This window comes from Sceloporus undulatus, chromosome 7 (genome assembly GCF_019175285.1).
Source record: "Sceloporus undulatus isolate JIND9_A2432 ecotype Alabama chromosome 7, SceUnd_v1.1, whole genome shotgun sequence".
Taxonomy (NCBI): Eukaryota; Metazoa; Chordata; class Lepidosauria; order Squamata; family Phrynosomatidae; genus Sceloporus; species Sceloporus undulatus.
The window spans coordinates 19,388,856-19,404,073 of record NC_056528.1 but is presented as its reverse complement, the minus strand read 5'-3'; the positions used below and the strand labels follow the sequence as shown (position 1 = coordinate 19,404,073).

At 43.0% G+C, this 15,218-nt stretch overlaps 2 protein-coding genes and 2 non-coding genes across 4 annotated transcripts in view; 1 reads left to right on the top strand and 3 right to left on the bottom strand.

The window, feature by feature from the left end:
• Nucleotides 1-1,266, top strand: part of DIPK1B (divergent protein kinase domain 1B) — an 8,420-nt gene extending 7,154 nt beyond the window's left edge. Inside the window, exon 5 of the mRNA XM_042478279.1 lies at nucleotides 104-1,266. Within this exon, the coding sequence (XP_042334213.1) occupies nucleotides 104-916 (813 nt within the window). The 3' untranslated portion in view covers nucleotides 917-1,266. The remainder of the gene's footprint in view (nucleotides 1-103) is intronic.
• A 578-nt stretch (nucleotides 1,267-1,844) lies between these two features.
• MRPS2 (mitochondrial ribosomal protein S2) overlaps nucleotides 1,845-15,218 on the bottom strand; it is a 14,106-nt gene continuing 732 nt past the window's right edge. The window contains exons 2-8 of the mRNA XM_042478280.1: nucleotides 14,547-14,666; nucleotides 13,469-13,598; nucleotides 9,474-12,434; nucleotides 8,087-8,145; nucleotides 7,150-7,256; nucleotides 5,299-5,347; nucleotides 1,845-2,735 (exon numbers count right to left, since the gene is read on the bottom strand). Of these exons, the coding sequence (XP_042334214.1) occupies nucleotides 11,891-12,434; nucleotides 13,469-13,598; nucleotides 14,547-14,666 (794 nt within the window). The 3' untranslated portion in view covers nucleotides 1,845-2,735; nucleotides 5,299-5,347; nucleotides 7,150-7,256; nucleotides 8,087-8,145; nucleotides 9,474-11,890. The remainder of the gene's footprint in view (nucleotides 2,736-5,298; nucleotides 5,348-7,149; nucleotides 7,257-8,086; nucleotides 8,146-9,473; nucleotides 12,435-13,468; nucleotides 13,599-14,546; nucleotides 14,667-15,218) is intronic.
• On the bottom strand, nucleotides 6,336-6,474 carry LOC121937425. Its single transcript, XR_006105133.1, has one exon. It is a non-coding gene; the product is annotated as a small nucleolar RNA SNORA17 (small nucleolar RNA).
• LOC121937426 lies at nucleotides 7,925-8,057 on the bottom strand. The gene has a single exon (XR_006105134.1). It is a non-coding gene; the product is annotated as a small nucleolar RNA SNORA17 (small nucleolar RNA).

The window sequence follows — 15,218 nt, the reverse complement described above, 5'->3', positions numbered from 1 at the left end:
TAATAATAATAATAATAATAATAATAATAATAATAATAATAATAATAATAATAATAATAATAATAATAATAATGTGTGTGTTTTGCTTTGTTTATTTCCACAGTCCACTCTTGGTGATCAGACCTCCCTGGCAAACCTGGTGAACAAAATCATTTCTGTGGCCGATGTCAGTCACGATGGGAAATTATCTCTTGCAGAAGCCAAGTCCATCTGGGCTCTTCTTCAGCTGAATGATTTTTTATTGACCCTCTCTTTGCACGAGAAAGAACACACTTCCAGACTCTTGGGGCATTGTGGGGACCTGTACATCACCGAGAAGATCCCGCACACTTCCCTCTACACCATGGACATCCCTCAGTTTCTGCAGCCGCTGTTGCCTTCCGCCGTTCACCGTGTTGTCCACCAGTGGTTCTCTCCAGCCTGGCCGCGACGGGCCAAAATCGCCATCGGCCTTTTGGAATTTGTAGAGGAGATCTTTCACGGGACATATGGGAACTTCTACATCTGCGACGCAGGCTTCAAGAACGTGGGCTACAACGAGAAGTTTGACTTCAAGATGGTGGACCTCAGGAAGGTAGCCACTGAGATGACAATCCAGGGGTTCCTCAAGGGGAGGCACTGCGAGCAGAATGTGGACTGTACCTATGGGAAAGATTGCATGGCACCATGCGACAAGCTCATGAAGCAGTGCAAGAGTGATGTGGTCCAACCCAACCTGGCCAAGGTCTGTGGATTCCTGCAGGAGTACTTACTCCATGGGGTGCCAACTGACTTGAAAGACGAACTGCAGAAGCAGCTGAAAACCTGCACGACTCTCAGCGGCCTGGCAAGCCAAATGGAGGTGCACCACTCGCTTGTGTTGAACAATCTCAAGACGCTGTTATGGAAGAAAATTTCAAATACCAAATATTCATAGGGATACAATCAGGAAAGCATAGGGAAAGGTGGGGTAGAGAATTGGGTGAACAAGGATGCTGATGGATACACACAAAGACCAACAGCTCCTCTCATTCTCTTCTTGCTGCTTAGTAAAACAATCAGACCCATGAAAGGATCAAGGAACAGTAATAGGGCCAGAAAGCAAGGTCCAAAAGAGTTGGCATACAAGACAACTGTAGTAGGATGGTCAAGCCAGAGGCTGACTTTGGATGGACAATTGGTTGGGGTGTGCAAGGCATCTGCCTGTTTAACGGGTGCTTCTTGTCTTGGATAGACTTTATGATGTCAATAAACAGTTTCACTCACTGTTCTTCCTACTCAAAATTACTCCACGGCTACTTATGCTTCTTTGCAGCCTTCCAGGGGCACAATGATAGCAAAGCAAAACATGTTTACCTTACAGTAATTCAGACTTAATTGCAAATATTTTTATCCCTAAACATTAGGGATAAACTGAAGTGATCAATTCCTATAGGCCTCAATTTGTGGTTTGCGGTTGTGTCGAACGTCAGGGAGCAGGGGAGATATTTCAACCAAATGACTGCTTTGGGTCCCATTTTGGGTGCATGGATGGTTTGCCAATAACCTCCCTGAGAAATCAAAGATATAGCTGTGTTACTTGTAGAATCAGTATGCAGACATCTTGTACCATCTTTGAGACTAACAAACAAGTTGGCAGCATGAGCTTTTGTAGACTTTAAGTCTACTTTCTTAAATGCATTTGGAGATCCTCAGATGCATTTAGAACAGCGGTTCTCAACCTGTGGGTTGTGACCCCTTTGGGGGTCGAATGACTCTTTCACAGGGGTCGCCTAAGACCATTGGAAAACTAGATACAACATGGCAGAAATTATATGGAAACAATAGCGATAGTCTCCTACACCATGAAAGGAAAAACAGTCCAATGTGTTTCAGGAGTTTTTATTCAAAACTAACAATACGCACATGTGAAATGAAATCACCAGTCAGGAAAACCTTGCATAAGTAAATGAAAATGTATTTATGGTACTCTGGAGACTGCTTGATAGTTTCTTCCAAAATGCATCTGGGGTGACTTTTGCTTTCATTAGCCCCTGCTTTTATGATTCCCATTCTGTTGGCCAACCTTACAGATCTATGCTGCTTTAACATCCTGGAGGCAGCTGGTGAGGAAAGCTTACCTGTTCTCCCCACCTGTTTTACTGTTCAAGCATGCTCAATAAAGAATTGTGGTGGCAGGTGCTATTTACCTGGCTATGGTAGGATCAGACAGAGTAAAATCCTGCTTTTCCTCCAGTTTAGGCACTATTTTTTGCCTGGTTTACTGCAGGCATACTGCTGCAGCCTGACACTAAAGGTATGTTTTCCCCAGGACTACTTCAACCACTCTCCTAATGCATTGCTGCCCTCCAAAAATTCAAGTTGACAGAGGAAAAAAATGCAGAGAGAAGCAAGTACTGGGCAGGTATGAGAAGACTTTATAAAAAGGAAATCATCATCATCATAAGGGGCTTTATTGACTGAGGCACACCAGTTGTTAGGTTACTCCACATCTGGAGCTGGGAAACTGCAGTTTTTTGGGGATGGGGGTATCTTCCAAAATTTATGAATGGCCATGGTCACCAGTGTTCTGGGAGGTTCAAAAACAAAAAGCAGCTTTTTTTTCTAAACATCAGATTAATCTTAAAAGTGTCCAAAGGTATGACATAAAACACCATCAGAAATGCAACACAAGCACAGTTTCATTGCAGAAGACCGTTCATAATTCAGTGGCTGCGCCTGTTTGCTCATTGCAGATCATCTTGCCCGTGTCATGCCTGCAAAGAAAATCAGGTCCTTAGCTGTACCAAGAGGCCAACCGCTGATTTCCCTTAAGGGGATATTTAAAGCAATAAATGAAATGAACACAGGCTCTGGGGAATTTTCCCATCATCTTGAAAGCACATTTGCTGACAAATTGGAGGTTAAACTTCCAGCTTTTTACAACAATATATGCAAGCACTCAAGAAGATTGGATAAAGCCTCCTGTTCCATTTGCCAAGCCGTTTTTTTTAAACTGTCTCTGCTCTTAGCATTTACAAATAGTTTAATCTCCCATGGGCTTATGTGAATCTCATGGCTGTTCTCTGGGGAAGCTTGCATACAAATTCAGGACCCAAACACTACCAAGTCCTCCTTGGCACTAAAAGTGTGTCGTGCCTGGCCAAATATGTCAACTTAAGATGCTTCTCATAAACATTAGGATTAAAAAGACAGTACAAATGGCTCAGGAGTAATCCTCTCACTTCAACTGTGCAAATCTATTACAAGCAGTGACAGTTCACAAAGAACTAGAGTGGGTGGTCTACATACTGCTGGGATCTACATACAAGACCCCCAAAATCTGGAGTCTATATCCACGGATTCAATCATCCATGGCTTGGGAAACACACACACACAAAACACACAAAGCAAACCCTGATTTTGCCATAAGCGACACCATTTATATTCCATCATAATGGGACGTGAGCATCCAGATTTTGTATCCACACTGGGTCCTGGAACCAAACCCCAGGGGATACCATGGGCCCACTGTATGCATATATATCAATTAGTACTTATAAAATAGCCTAAAAGGGTACCAAAAAAACCTGTTCCTACCCAGATAAATATCCTGGAGTGCTAAGACTTGAAGATATTTAAGTGAAGTGTTGATGTTAATGTGTCCTGTCTGGTTTAACCACTATCATTTGGGAGCTTTGGTTACCAGACGTTGATAAAGCTGACCCCAGATAAGACCCAGAATTAGCTGATAAACAGCAAGGACCCCCGGTTACTTGGCCTGAGAGATAGGGGTGGAGAGCCAAACCTGTTTCAACACTATTTCTAAGATTCAATGGTACAACACAAACAAAAGTGATTCTTTTGTGAGCAGAAGCTAACTTTTTGTTTATACACTTGACTAATAAGTGCACCTGGAACATCTCCCTTCAAAAGACAGAAAACTCACATGGCCTTTTAAACTGTCAAAAGTGTTTAAAAACTCATCCCCATTTATTCCAAGGGGCCTCTGTGGCATCCATGTTTATTTAATTTAGGCTTGGCACATTTATTTATTTAAATGAAGTTGTGAGCATAAAGGAACATACAGACAGACACAGAATAGGAGTCACAGGAACCTATGCACATCACGCAACACATTGGTATGGGAAATTGAGCCGAATCAATTGCCCGATTCCCTCTAAGAGAGCTGTTTTCAAATTCATTTGTCAAAGAGAGTTATGTGTACGTGTTGGTGTGCAGGGGAGGAGAGAAAGTCTTTGCTTGCCCATTCTTGTTCCCAAGCTGCTGTGAGCTGCTATCATTATCTATCATCCATTCTTCTTAAGGATGAAGACCAGTATGCAGTTTCCAAATTTGCTGTCTGCCTCCTTCTGGCATAAAAACGACACCGTAGTCGTAGTTACGTCTCATGGGGGCAATTTACCATCAGTGGGAGCAAAACATCCCTGGATAAGATACTCAAAACACCCACGTTCCAACCCCATACCTTCACAATCTTACCAAGTTTTCCCTCCTCGACACACACTAATATGGAGCCTCATAAGTTCAATTTGGAGCTCAAGATAGTTTGCAATGTAATGCCTTCCAGATGTTCTTAGGTTCCAACTCTCAGCAATAGTGAAAGACGCTTTAAATTGTTATTACTTATTCATTTGTACCCTATTTCTCCCACAACTGGGACTCAACACACTGCCTACCCTAGATATACTGTGTCAAATATTCTGCCCTGACAACTGTGTTACAATGGACAACCGGTCAGGGTTAATTTTGAATGTTTTTATATTGCCTTTTCAAAACAAGCTGTGCAAGGCCATTTAGAATTAAGTTTTAATATAAGCCACATATATGGCCTTTAAGTTGAAATGTTGATGAACAGATTGCCCAGAGAAAGGACATAGATAAGCAACAGTGGCAAGAACACAAATTCTAAGTAATGACAGCCTGGAAAGCAAAGCAAACTCTTTATGGGAAAATGGCACTTTCCTGTCTCAATCAAACAAAGGCCTGTTACAGACTGCCAAAATAAAGCTGCTTCGGGTCTCTTTGGAGGTATGCTGTTTAAATGATGCATGCATCCTAAGAATCCGGAAGCTGCACCAAAGCTGCACTCCAGTGCTTAGGAATGGAGTGTGGCTTTGGCGCGACCTCTGGACTCTTACGACCCATGCATCATTTAAATAGCACACCTCCAAAGAGACCCGAAGCAGCTTTATTTTGGCAGTCTGTAACAGGCCAAAGATATTTTATCCTGAAAGTGTATCTTTCCTAAAGCTGTTAGTGTTCACCAACCCATGTTCGGAGGATTTGTCCCCCAAAACTGCTCAATATTATTCTTACCTTCAACAACACGCATTAAAATATCTGCTAAAAATCCATCAGCAAGCTCCTGTGAATAGAAAAACAAAATAGCTCATAAATATACCATTTGCAAAAGATGCATTTTGAGCCACTCTAATGCTGCAGATGGGGCAAAAAATCTAGCTCAGTCTTCCTGTACACTTTCCCTTATGACTTGATTCCAAATTTCTAAAGCTGTAAAGCCAATGGATACCAAGTAAATCTGTTAAATTCCATGTTTTTTTCTTCTGGGGAGCAGAAAACATCTTTTGTGAAACCTCTTGGACATCTTGGGATGCCATAGCTGTGAATTTATTTTCTTTTGGGAGGCCTTTCTCTAATAGGACTTATTTTATCTTAGAGACAGCAATTCAAGGTTAACAGTAATTCAGAGCAAAACTGGTCTAAAGGAGGGGTGGCAAAAGTGTGGTCTCCTCCAGCTATACTTTTTGCCACCTTTAACTCCTGCAGACTTCTCAGCATGGTCTTTTTCGGACCAAAAAGGCTGAAGTTCACTTTTTAAACAGGTTAAAAGCCTCCCTGCATGAATTTAGAAAAACCCACAACAACCCATTTTTGAAAAGCAGAAGCAAGCCGTAACTCAGGAGAGCCACAACCAAAAAAGCTCCTATCTCTTCACCGTCCTCTGAACCCAACTCAGAGGGTCTCAGATTAAGAGCTTGGGTTACAGGCAGATTCATGATGGAAGCAGTGTTAAGTACAGTACTGAAACGGCCCTTGGGCTACTCAATAAATTGTATTGATTGAAGTACAGTACTGGGAGTTTACAAGCTGTCTGAAGTTTTACAGACTCCCACCAGCACCAACTGAAACTCATCCAACAAATGAGAACAAAACAGCACTCTGGATACCACACTAAATGTAACTGCTATTAACATTGGGGTCTAAATCTTGGCTGTCTTGACAACAAACAACAAGAAACCTCTGATTTGCTTCCTACCGGCCAACTAACTCTGAAGTCTTCAAGTAAAACCTAGGGATTTGTGTGACATGATCTTGGCAGGGGACAAGTTTGTTTTGTCAGGCTACAAATCATTCTGAGTGCCCACGGTTTGTTTTTCAGAGCACTGAGCGTAGACATAGCCTTTTCCTCTTTGCCACCTAATGACGCAAATGCAGCACTGCAGCTGCATTTGCAACGCCTCTAGGGGCAAGGTTTGGGTCCTCTAGCATTGCACCCTTTACTGCAGCCCATATATTAAACATGTTCCTTAAATGCCTAATTATTCTAGTTTCAGAGACAAGCTGTGGACCAGAGTACTTGTAAAGAAATCAAACCAAGCCAAGAGTTACCATGGTCTCCTACTTCTTGCTGGTCCAATAGTTTGCCCCTTAATAGGAACAGGAACCCTTTAACCTAAGTATACAAAAGATGGAGAGATTGAAATCCGTATTTTAAGGCTAACCCCATACTGTTGGCATCAGCGTAAAGAAATTCTACTGTTGTATTGCTGGGTGTAGTAAATACATTGCTGAATTTTGATCAATGAGGTGGTGTTTGAGGTCACCTAGGAAGCTCAGCAAATTACTTTAGGCAAGTCTTTCTCACCTTGCCTACTTCATAGGGCTGTTAGGAGGATTTTAAAAAGGGTTTTGTTAGATGCTGAGCCAAGTCTCTTGGAGGATGGACAAGGCGAAGATATGATCAACAGACAGAGGTTGGCATAATGACACCACACTCAGTTAATGAATAAGAAGATTTAATTTAAATTGAGTAAATGAATTAAATATACGCTAATGGGATGTTCTGCAGGACTGGAATAAGTTCAGTTTCAACAGGAATACTGCAAGCCATTCAAGAGACATAGGAAGGGCATATTTTTGACCCACCTCTTGTGCACAAGTTGTTGCGACAGATTGTTGTGATCCTTCCTCTGGGCTTCCACATTTGTTCAGGCTGCTACATGTTTCCTGTACTTTAGTACAGTCTCCTTTTTCTGCAAACCAAAGACACGTAAGATCTGAAAAGGCCAAATTATGATCAAACCACCCTTCCCAACATACAGTATATCCAGATAGTGATATGTGTTGCACATGAAATATTCTCCTTCACACTTGCAATTTTAGGAGCAGCTAACTAAGGAAGTGAGCCTATAAACAGAAGGGATGGAGCCCAGTATTTTTAAAAGATTATACTGATAAGACTAGATAGAAATCAGGTAAATATATGTGCAAATGGATCATTGATTAATTTAATATAAAAAAAACTTGTTTATTAGCCTTAGGAGAGATGATTTAATCCTTTAGAATTGGAGCAGGGATGTAAAAAAGCTGAGGAACCACCAGATGATAATGCAACGGGGAAGAAAGTGTTTAGAAGGATGGATTCAGCCATCAGATCTGGAGAACACAACCTCTCCTTTTGTCCCAGCAAAGAACACGCAAACTCCCCAGCAACGCCCGTTATTCAAATAAAGTCAAGCTGGTTTTGTACTTTGAACCTGTCCCAAGAGCTACTAAAGTCAATGTTCTGCTGAGCAGCTTACTGTATTCACCCCAACATGGAGTTTGTTCCAAGTTCACTCTTAAAACCTTCAACACTGAGTGTGCTCTGTTTGCAAGAGTTTTACTACCACACTCCCACCTCTGCTTTGAGAAGGACACAGATGTCAAGCTACTAATCATTCCAAGTGCTCACGGCCACAGAACATGGAACGTAGACGTAGCCCGTTTCTCTCTGCCACCTATTGACACAAACACAGCCCAGCAGCCATGTCTGCAATGCCTGTAGGGGCAAGGCAGGGAAAGCGCAGGAGGCCTGACTCACCACAGTTCAAGGGGGGAACCTTCTTGGTCTGGAAGGGCGAGGCGTGTAATTGCACATTTCTGCAACGGAACAAAGAACAGGAGAGAAAATATTTTAATCAAGCTTAAAAACCCTGCAGCATTTCCCCAGATTACCTTTGGCTAGTAGCATCATAGAATCATGGAGTTGGAAGAGACCGCAAGGGCCATCCAGCCCAATTCCATTCTGCCATGCAGGAAATCTCAATCAAAGCATCCCCAACAGATGGCCATCCAGCCTCTGTTTAAAGACTTCCAAGGAGGAAAACTCCACCAAAATCTCTGAGGGAGTGTCTCTGTCGGACAACCCTTACTCTCAGGAAGTTCCCCCTAATGTTGAGCTGGAATCTCTTTTCCTGGAGCTTGCATCCGTTGTTCCGGGTCCTGTTCTCTGGAGCAGCAGAAAACAAGCTTGCTCCCTCTTCAACATGGCATCCCTTCAAGTATTTAAACAGGGCTATTATATCACCACTTAACCTTCTCTTCTCCAGGCTAAACATCCCCAGATCCCTCAGTCCTTCCTCACAGACATGGTTTCCAGACCCTTCGCCATTTTGGTCACCCTCCTTTGGACAAATGGCTCCAGTTTCTCCACATCCTTTTTGAATAGTGGTGCCCAGAACTGGACACAATATTCCAGGTGGGGCCTGGAAACAGAATAGAGTGGCACTATTACTTCCCTTGATCTAGACACTATACTTCTACTGATGCAGCCTAAAATCACATTGGCCTTTTTAGCTGCTGCATCACACTGTTGGCTCATGTTCAGCATGATCTGTCTCTGTACAATGGAGCAGATAATCTTGAGAATGTGACTTGAGAATGTGAATCTGACCTGTATGCAACAAATATTAAGTCCATAGGGGAACTTTTTTTAAAAAAATCACCTTGTTTTGGTGCTCAATGCATCATTAACTACAGTTTACAAGCCAAACTTAGCTTGGAGCATGTCCAGAGGAGGGCGACTAAAATGGTCAAGGGTCTGGAAATCATGCCTTATGAGAGAGCTAGGTATATTTAGCCTGGAGAAGAGAAGATTAAGAGGTGATATGATAGCCCTGTTTAAATATTTGAAGGGATATCATATTGAGGAGGGAACAAGCTTGTTTTCTGCTGCTCCAGAGAACAGGACACAAAGTAATGGATGCAAACTACTGTACAGGAAAAGAGGTTCCAGCTCAACATTAGGAAGAACTTCCTGGCAGTTATTATTAAATAATAAATAAATAAATATGTAAATAAGTAAATCAAAAATACAAATGCAATGAAAAGGAAGACTTTCAATTTATGGCAGTCCAGCCCCAGCCTGTTAGAACGAAGCCCTACCAACCCAACATAAAGAAAGCGCCTTCCAAGAAACCAACTCTCACCTCCTTCTCCCTGCGCCTCCACTCGCCAAAAGGCTGAGCCAGCCCCAGGCACGAGCTTATATAGACTCGGTGGGTGGGGCTTGCCGCTGAAAGGAGGCCTTCTGCGCTACGACGGGAAGCCCCGAAGGTCAAGAGAGTTCAGTAAGCGCTTAAAAAAAAACCCACTTACACACACTTCCTCTTCGTTCGGAAAACATAGAGTAGAAAGGAAAGAGTGATACTGCTAAGCTTTCTACAGGGGACTTCCGAGACTCGCGTGGTTGATTGGTTGGCTGGGCAGCCATTTTGTAATTCTTTCTTTTGTAAACAGAAGAGTAGTCTATAGAGATGTAATGGCAGCATCTGCACTGCGGAAATAACCCACTTTGACACATTTAACTGTCCCTTGCTCAATGCTATAAAATTCTGGGAATTGTGGGAGACATTTAGCCTTCTCTATGAAAGGGCTCTAATGTTACAATAAACTACACTTCCCCAGAATTCCATAGCGCTGAGCAGTGTCAGTTAAAAGCAGTGTCAAACTGGATTATTTCTCTGGTGTGGATGCAGCCAGTGTGAGAAATTCAACATTTCAGGCCCATAATTAATAACCCTTCCCTCGATTATATGGAAATAAAACATGGAATAAAAACAACAACTTCTTTTTCTTCAACACTTTTAATTATATTTTTAAGGTGCTGGATTCGAAAAACGTATTAAAAAAAGCCATAGATCACACCCATGATGCATCTACACTGGAGAAATAATGCAGTTTGACACCACTTTCAACTGATTTTTATGTTTCCTATGAGCGAATTAAAGCTTTTTGAATGTCTATGAGAAGACTTTAACAAACTTTGGTCCTCCCGGTGTTTTGGACTTCAGCTCCCAGAATCCCCAGCTTGGCCAGCAGTCAGGAATTCTGGGAACTACAGTCCAAAACATCTGGAGGACCAAAGTTTGGGGACCACTGCTTTAACCCTTTGCTAAGGGTGCATCTACATGGTAGATATAATGCAGTCTGACACCAGTTTACTGCCCAGAACATACTTTGCCATACCCTTAGCATATCTTTAAAGAAGCGTCGATCTCTAATGGATGTATTTTTGGAAGACGTAGTTTGCAGGCAAACCTCTTCTGAACCAGTCTTTCCGAGAAAAGCCTATGAAAGGCTCACTATAGGGTAGCCCCAAATCAGAAATGACACGAAGGCAGAAAACATCAATGAAGGTTGTATCCACACTGCAGAATTAAAGCAGTTTGACACTACTTTAACTGCCATGAATCTGTCCTGCAAAATCCTGGGATTTGTAGTTTGGTGAGGCAGCAGAGCTCTGAGACAGACCAGGCTGAATACAGTGGAGATTAATTGCTTTTTATTAGATATTAGGGAAGCAAAAACATATTGTTTCTAAAGCCATTGGCAATCTGAGGCAGCATCCACACTGCAGAAATAACCTGGTCTGACACCACTTTACCTGCCACGGCACAATGCTATGCAATTCTGGGAAGCAAACCTCCGGTGCCACAACAAACTACAATTCTGAGAATTCCGCAGCGTTGAGCCATGACAATTAAAGTGATGTCAAACCGGATTATTACCGTAATGTGGATGCAGACTGAGAGTAGCCTGTAGGCCACAAAAACTGCCCTGGGGACCATAGGTAGCCCCTCAGGCCACATATATCTAATCTGCATTGCAGAAATAATGCAGATTTGACACCACTTTAACTCCATGTTATAGAATACTGGGAATATGGAATATGGCTCCATGCTATGCATTACTGGGATTTGTAGTTTGCTGGAGCAGCAGAGCTCTCTGCGAGAGAAGGCTAAATAGCTCACAAAACTAAAAACCCTAGAATTCCATAGCATTGAGCTATGGCATTTAAAGCAGTGTCAAATTGCATTAATTCAGCAGCTCAGATTAGACCAGGATTCTCACCCATGCTTTAAAAATAATATTTATCTCCAAATCACTCCAAAGCACCATCTTCAACTTTCTGCCTCCAAAACATGGAATTTAAAAGCACAACGACAGAGGTCAGCTGAGAAGTTGGCCACCTTATTGCCCAAAGCATACTTCACCAAGCATGAAATGGGGCAGGAGTGAAATATCAAAATAAAGAAGTAGTGAAACTGGAAGGTGTGTAAGGAGGTTGAAAAGTGGAGTTACAAAAGTTTAGATTTCCTGCGCTTGCAGCATTCGAGAGAAGACACAACTAGCTTTCTTAACCTCTCCATTCTTCCTCACAATGCTACATGGTCTTGGGGAAAAAAACCATGCTCTACTAACTTGACTGCAGCTCCCAGAATCCCCCACCCGGCTTGACCATTTGGGGAGTTAGAGGCCACAAGAAGTAATATTTTTTCAAGCTCCAGCTGAGACAAGCTGATGATGATTGTCATTTCAAGGGAAACACTTCACAATGTCCCTTTTAACCATTTGCCGGATTGCTCTGCAGTCCATATAAGACCTCCATTTGTTTCCTCTTGTCCTTGGCTCTCATGATGGTCATCTTGAAGAGCCGTAGGTATAAATCAACGGCCGAGGGGCTGTCGTCATTCCCCGGGATCGGATACGAGATCAGGGCAGGGTTGCAGTTGGTATCCACAATGCCCACCGTCGGGATGTTCATCTTGGCGGCGTCTCGGACAGCTAGGTGTGGCTCGAAGACGTTGTTGAGGGTGCTAAGGAAGACGATGAGGTCCGGGAGACGGATCCCGACTCCATATTGGATGTGGGCATTCGTCAACAAGCCCCCTTGCCAGTAGCGCGTGTGGGCATACTCGCCGCACTCCTTGGCCATCATCTCCACCCGATGGGAAAACTGCCGGTTGCGGCTGACAAAAAGGACGATGCCTTTCCGATATGCCACATGGGCGGTGAAATTGAGGGCTGCTTGGAGGTGCGCCATGGTCTGGTCGAGGTCAATAATGTCTTGGTCCAGGCGGCAGCCAAAGATATATGGATCCATGAATCTGTGGAGACAAAAGGGTCAGGTCTGCTTGTTTAATAAACTCCATGGGAGACACAAGGCACCTCAAAATCCCCAGGTGTGTCTGCACTGCACAATTATAGCACCCCGATAGCACTTTAATCGCCATGGCTCCATCCTACAGTATCCGGGGTTTGTAGTTTGGTGAAGGACATGTAAATTCTCTAAAGAAAATAAAATGATAATAATACAGTGGGCCTTTGTTATCTGGTGGGGTTTGGTTCAAAGTTAACAAAATTCATGGATGCTTGAGTCCCATAAAATACAATGGCATACTAAAATGGTGTCCCTTACATAAAATGGAAAATCAAAGTTTGCTATTTGGAATTTATACTTGTTTGGGATATTTTCAAGCCGTGGTTGTTTGAATCCGTGGATAAGGAGGGCCGACTGTAATATGTGTGAGTTCTCTAAATAAAATCATCATCATCATCATGGCATAATGGTTTGAGCACTCACCTAGTCCAAACTGGGCTATAACATTAGGAAAACAGACTTCCAGGTGGGTTTGAAATTTCTGAACACCTGTTTTTCTATGATTTTCATGAAAATATTAACAATACTCAAGTTAAATTGTCTGCTTTTGTTTTTAAAAGGAAACACAGTCAAAGATGATAGTGGCCAGTCTTAAACTCTAGGGATGATTAAGGAGATGGAAGTGAGCCAGCATGGCATAGTGGTTTGAGTGTGACTATGACTCTGGAGACCAGGGTTTGATTGTCTGCTCAGCCATGAAACCCACAAGGGGACCTTGGTCAAGTCACATACTCTCAGCCTCTGGGAAGACAATGGCAAAGCTCCTTTGAACAAATCTTGCCAAGGAAACGACAGGATAGGTTTATCTTAGGGTCGCCATAAGTCAGGAATGATTTGAAGGCACACAACAACAACGGTGTACATGGGTAGAGTTCCAAGATTAATTGTGACAATATCCTACTACGAAATTCTTAAACTACCACTTTATAACTAGTTTGCAAAGCATCATGATGTACCCTAGAGTCCCATGAAATAACTCACTTGTGACGGCAACCCTTCTTGTGGCCCAGGTGGACGCGGGCATTGAAAAGGTCCCCGAGAGAGAAGAGCTCTTGCACATTGAAGAAATCGGCATGTTTCAATGGCTCAGTCAGCAACTTTTCATTCATATCTGAAAGAGGAAAAGAAACTACAGGCTGAGGGTTCCTTATCAGGAATTCCAAAATCCAAAATACTCCAAGATTCGAAACATTTTTCATGAGTGGCTGAGATAGTGAATTCTTTGTTTTCTGATGGGTCTCTGTAGCCAGACTTTGTTGCATATGCAAAATTATATTATTCCACTTTTAACTGCAATGGCTGCATCCTATGGAATCCTTCAATTTGTAGTTTGGTGAATCTCTGGAGCACTTCTAAATGTCCCTCCCTAAACTGCAAGTCCTATTCTCCTAGAGTTGGAAGAGACCCTGAGGGCCATCCAGTCTAACCCCATTCTGCCATGCAGGAATACACAAGCAAAGCAATCCTGAGAGATGGCCATTCAGCCTCTGTTTAAAAACCTCCAAAGAGGGAAACTCCACCACACTTGGAGGCAGCATCTTCCACTGCTGAACAGCTCTTACTGTCCTTCTGCCTCAAGCCCATTGCCTAACGCATTTGCTGTTCCCTTCCAAAAAATGAGCCCTGCACTTACTGTCAGAAAGTCCTTCCTAATGTTGAGGTGGAATCTCTTTTCCTATAGCTTGCATTCATTGTTTGGGGTCCTATTCTCTGCAGCTGCAGAAAACAAGCTTGTTCCATCCTCAATATGACATCCCCTCAAAATATTTAAACAGGGCTATCATATCACCTCTTAACCTTCTCTTTCCCAGGCTAAACATATCTAGCTCCCTAAGTTGTTCCTCATAGGGCATGGTTTCCAGATCCTTCACTATTCTGGTTGCCCTCCTCTGGACATGCTCCAGCTTCTCAACATCCTTTCTGAAAGTACCTTGCAGGGACTTGAGACTCGACTTGAACTAAAAGACTTGAATGCATCACTGCCTCATGCACTATGCCGCCAAATTCAACATTGGCTCTTTTCTGCTCTCTCTCCAGCCTCTTCCAAGGAAACACTTACCAATGGGGGATGCTCCCTGCAGACTTGCGGCTGGAGCAAGAAGGGCTTCATGATGCCGAGGAAGGGCGGAAGACATCCTTGCCCAAACCCTGTAGCTGCTGAGCTTGGGGACAGCTGCTCCTAGATAAAACATGAAAAAGTAGGAAAGACAGCATAAACACTCATACACACACACACACACACACACATGGAGAGCCAGTGTGGTGTAGTGGTTTGAGCACTGGACTAAGACTATGGCGACCTGGGTTCAAACCCCAGCTCGGCCATGGAAATTCACTGGATGACCACATGCTCTCAGCCTCAGAGAATGGCAATGCCATATAATGTTTTTGCATTTATTTGCTTCCATTTCATAGATCCTTCTACTGTAGTGGTTTGAGTGTTGGACTGCGACTCTGAAGGCCAGGGATCGAATCCTGGCTTGGCCATGGAAACCCACAAAGGTCACTCTCTCAAAGCCTCAGAGGACAGTCTGATGAAATCTGCAAAGAAAACCCCATGATAGTCTTGCCTTAGGGTCTCCAAGAGTCAGAAATGACTTGAACAAGGATGTAGTAAAACAAACAACAGTACCTGCCCATAGAGAATCATTGCAGAAGACTTGCCTATAGGGAATCAATGGGAATTACTTGCCCATAGAGAATCATTGGCGAATACTTGCAAATAGAGAAC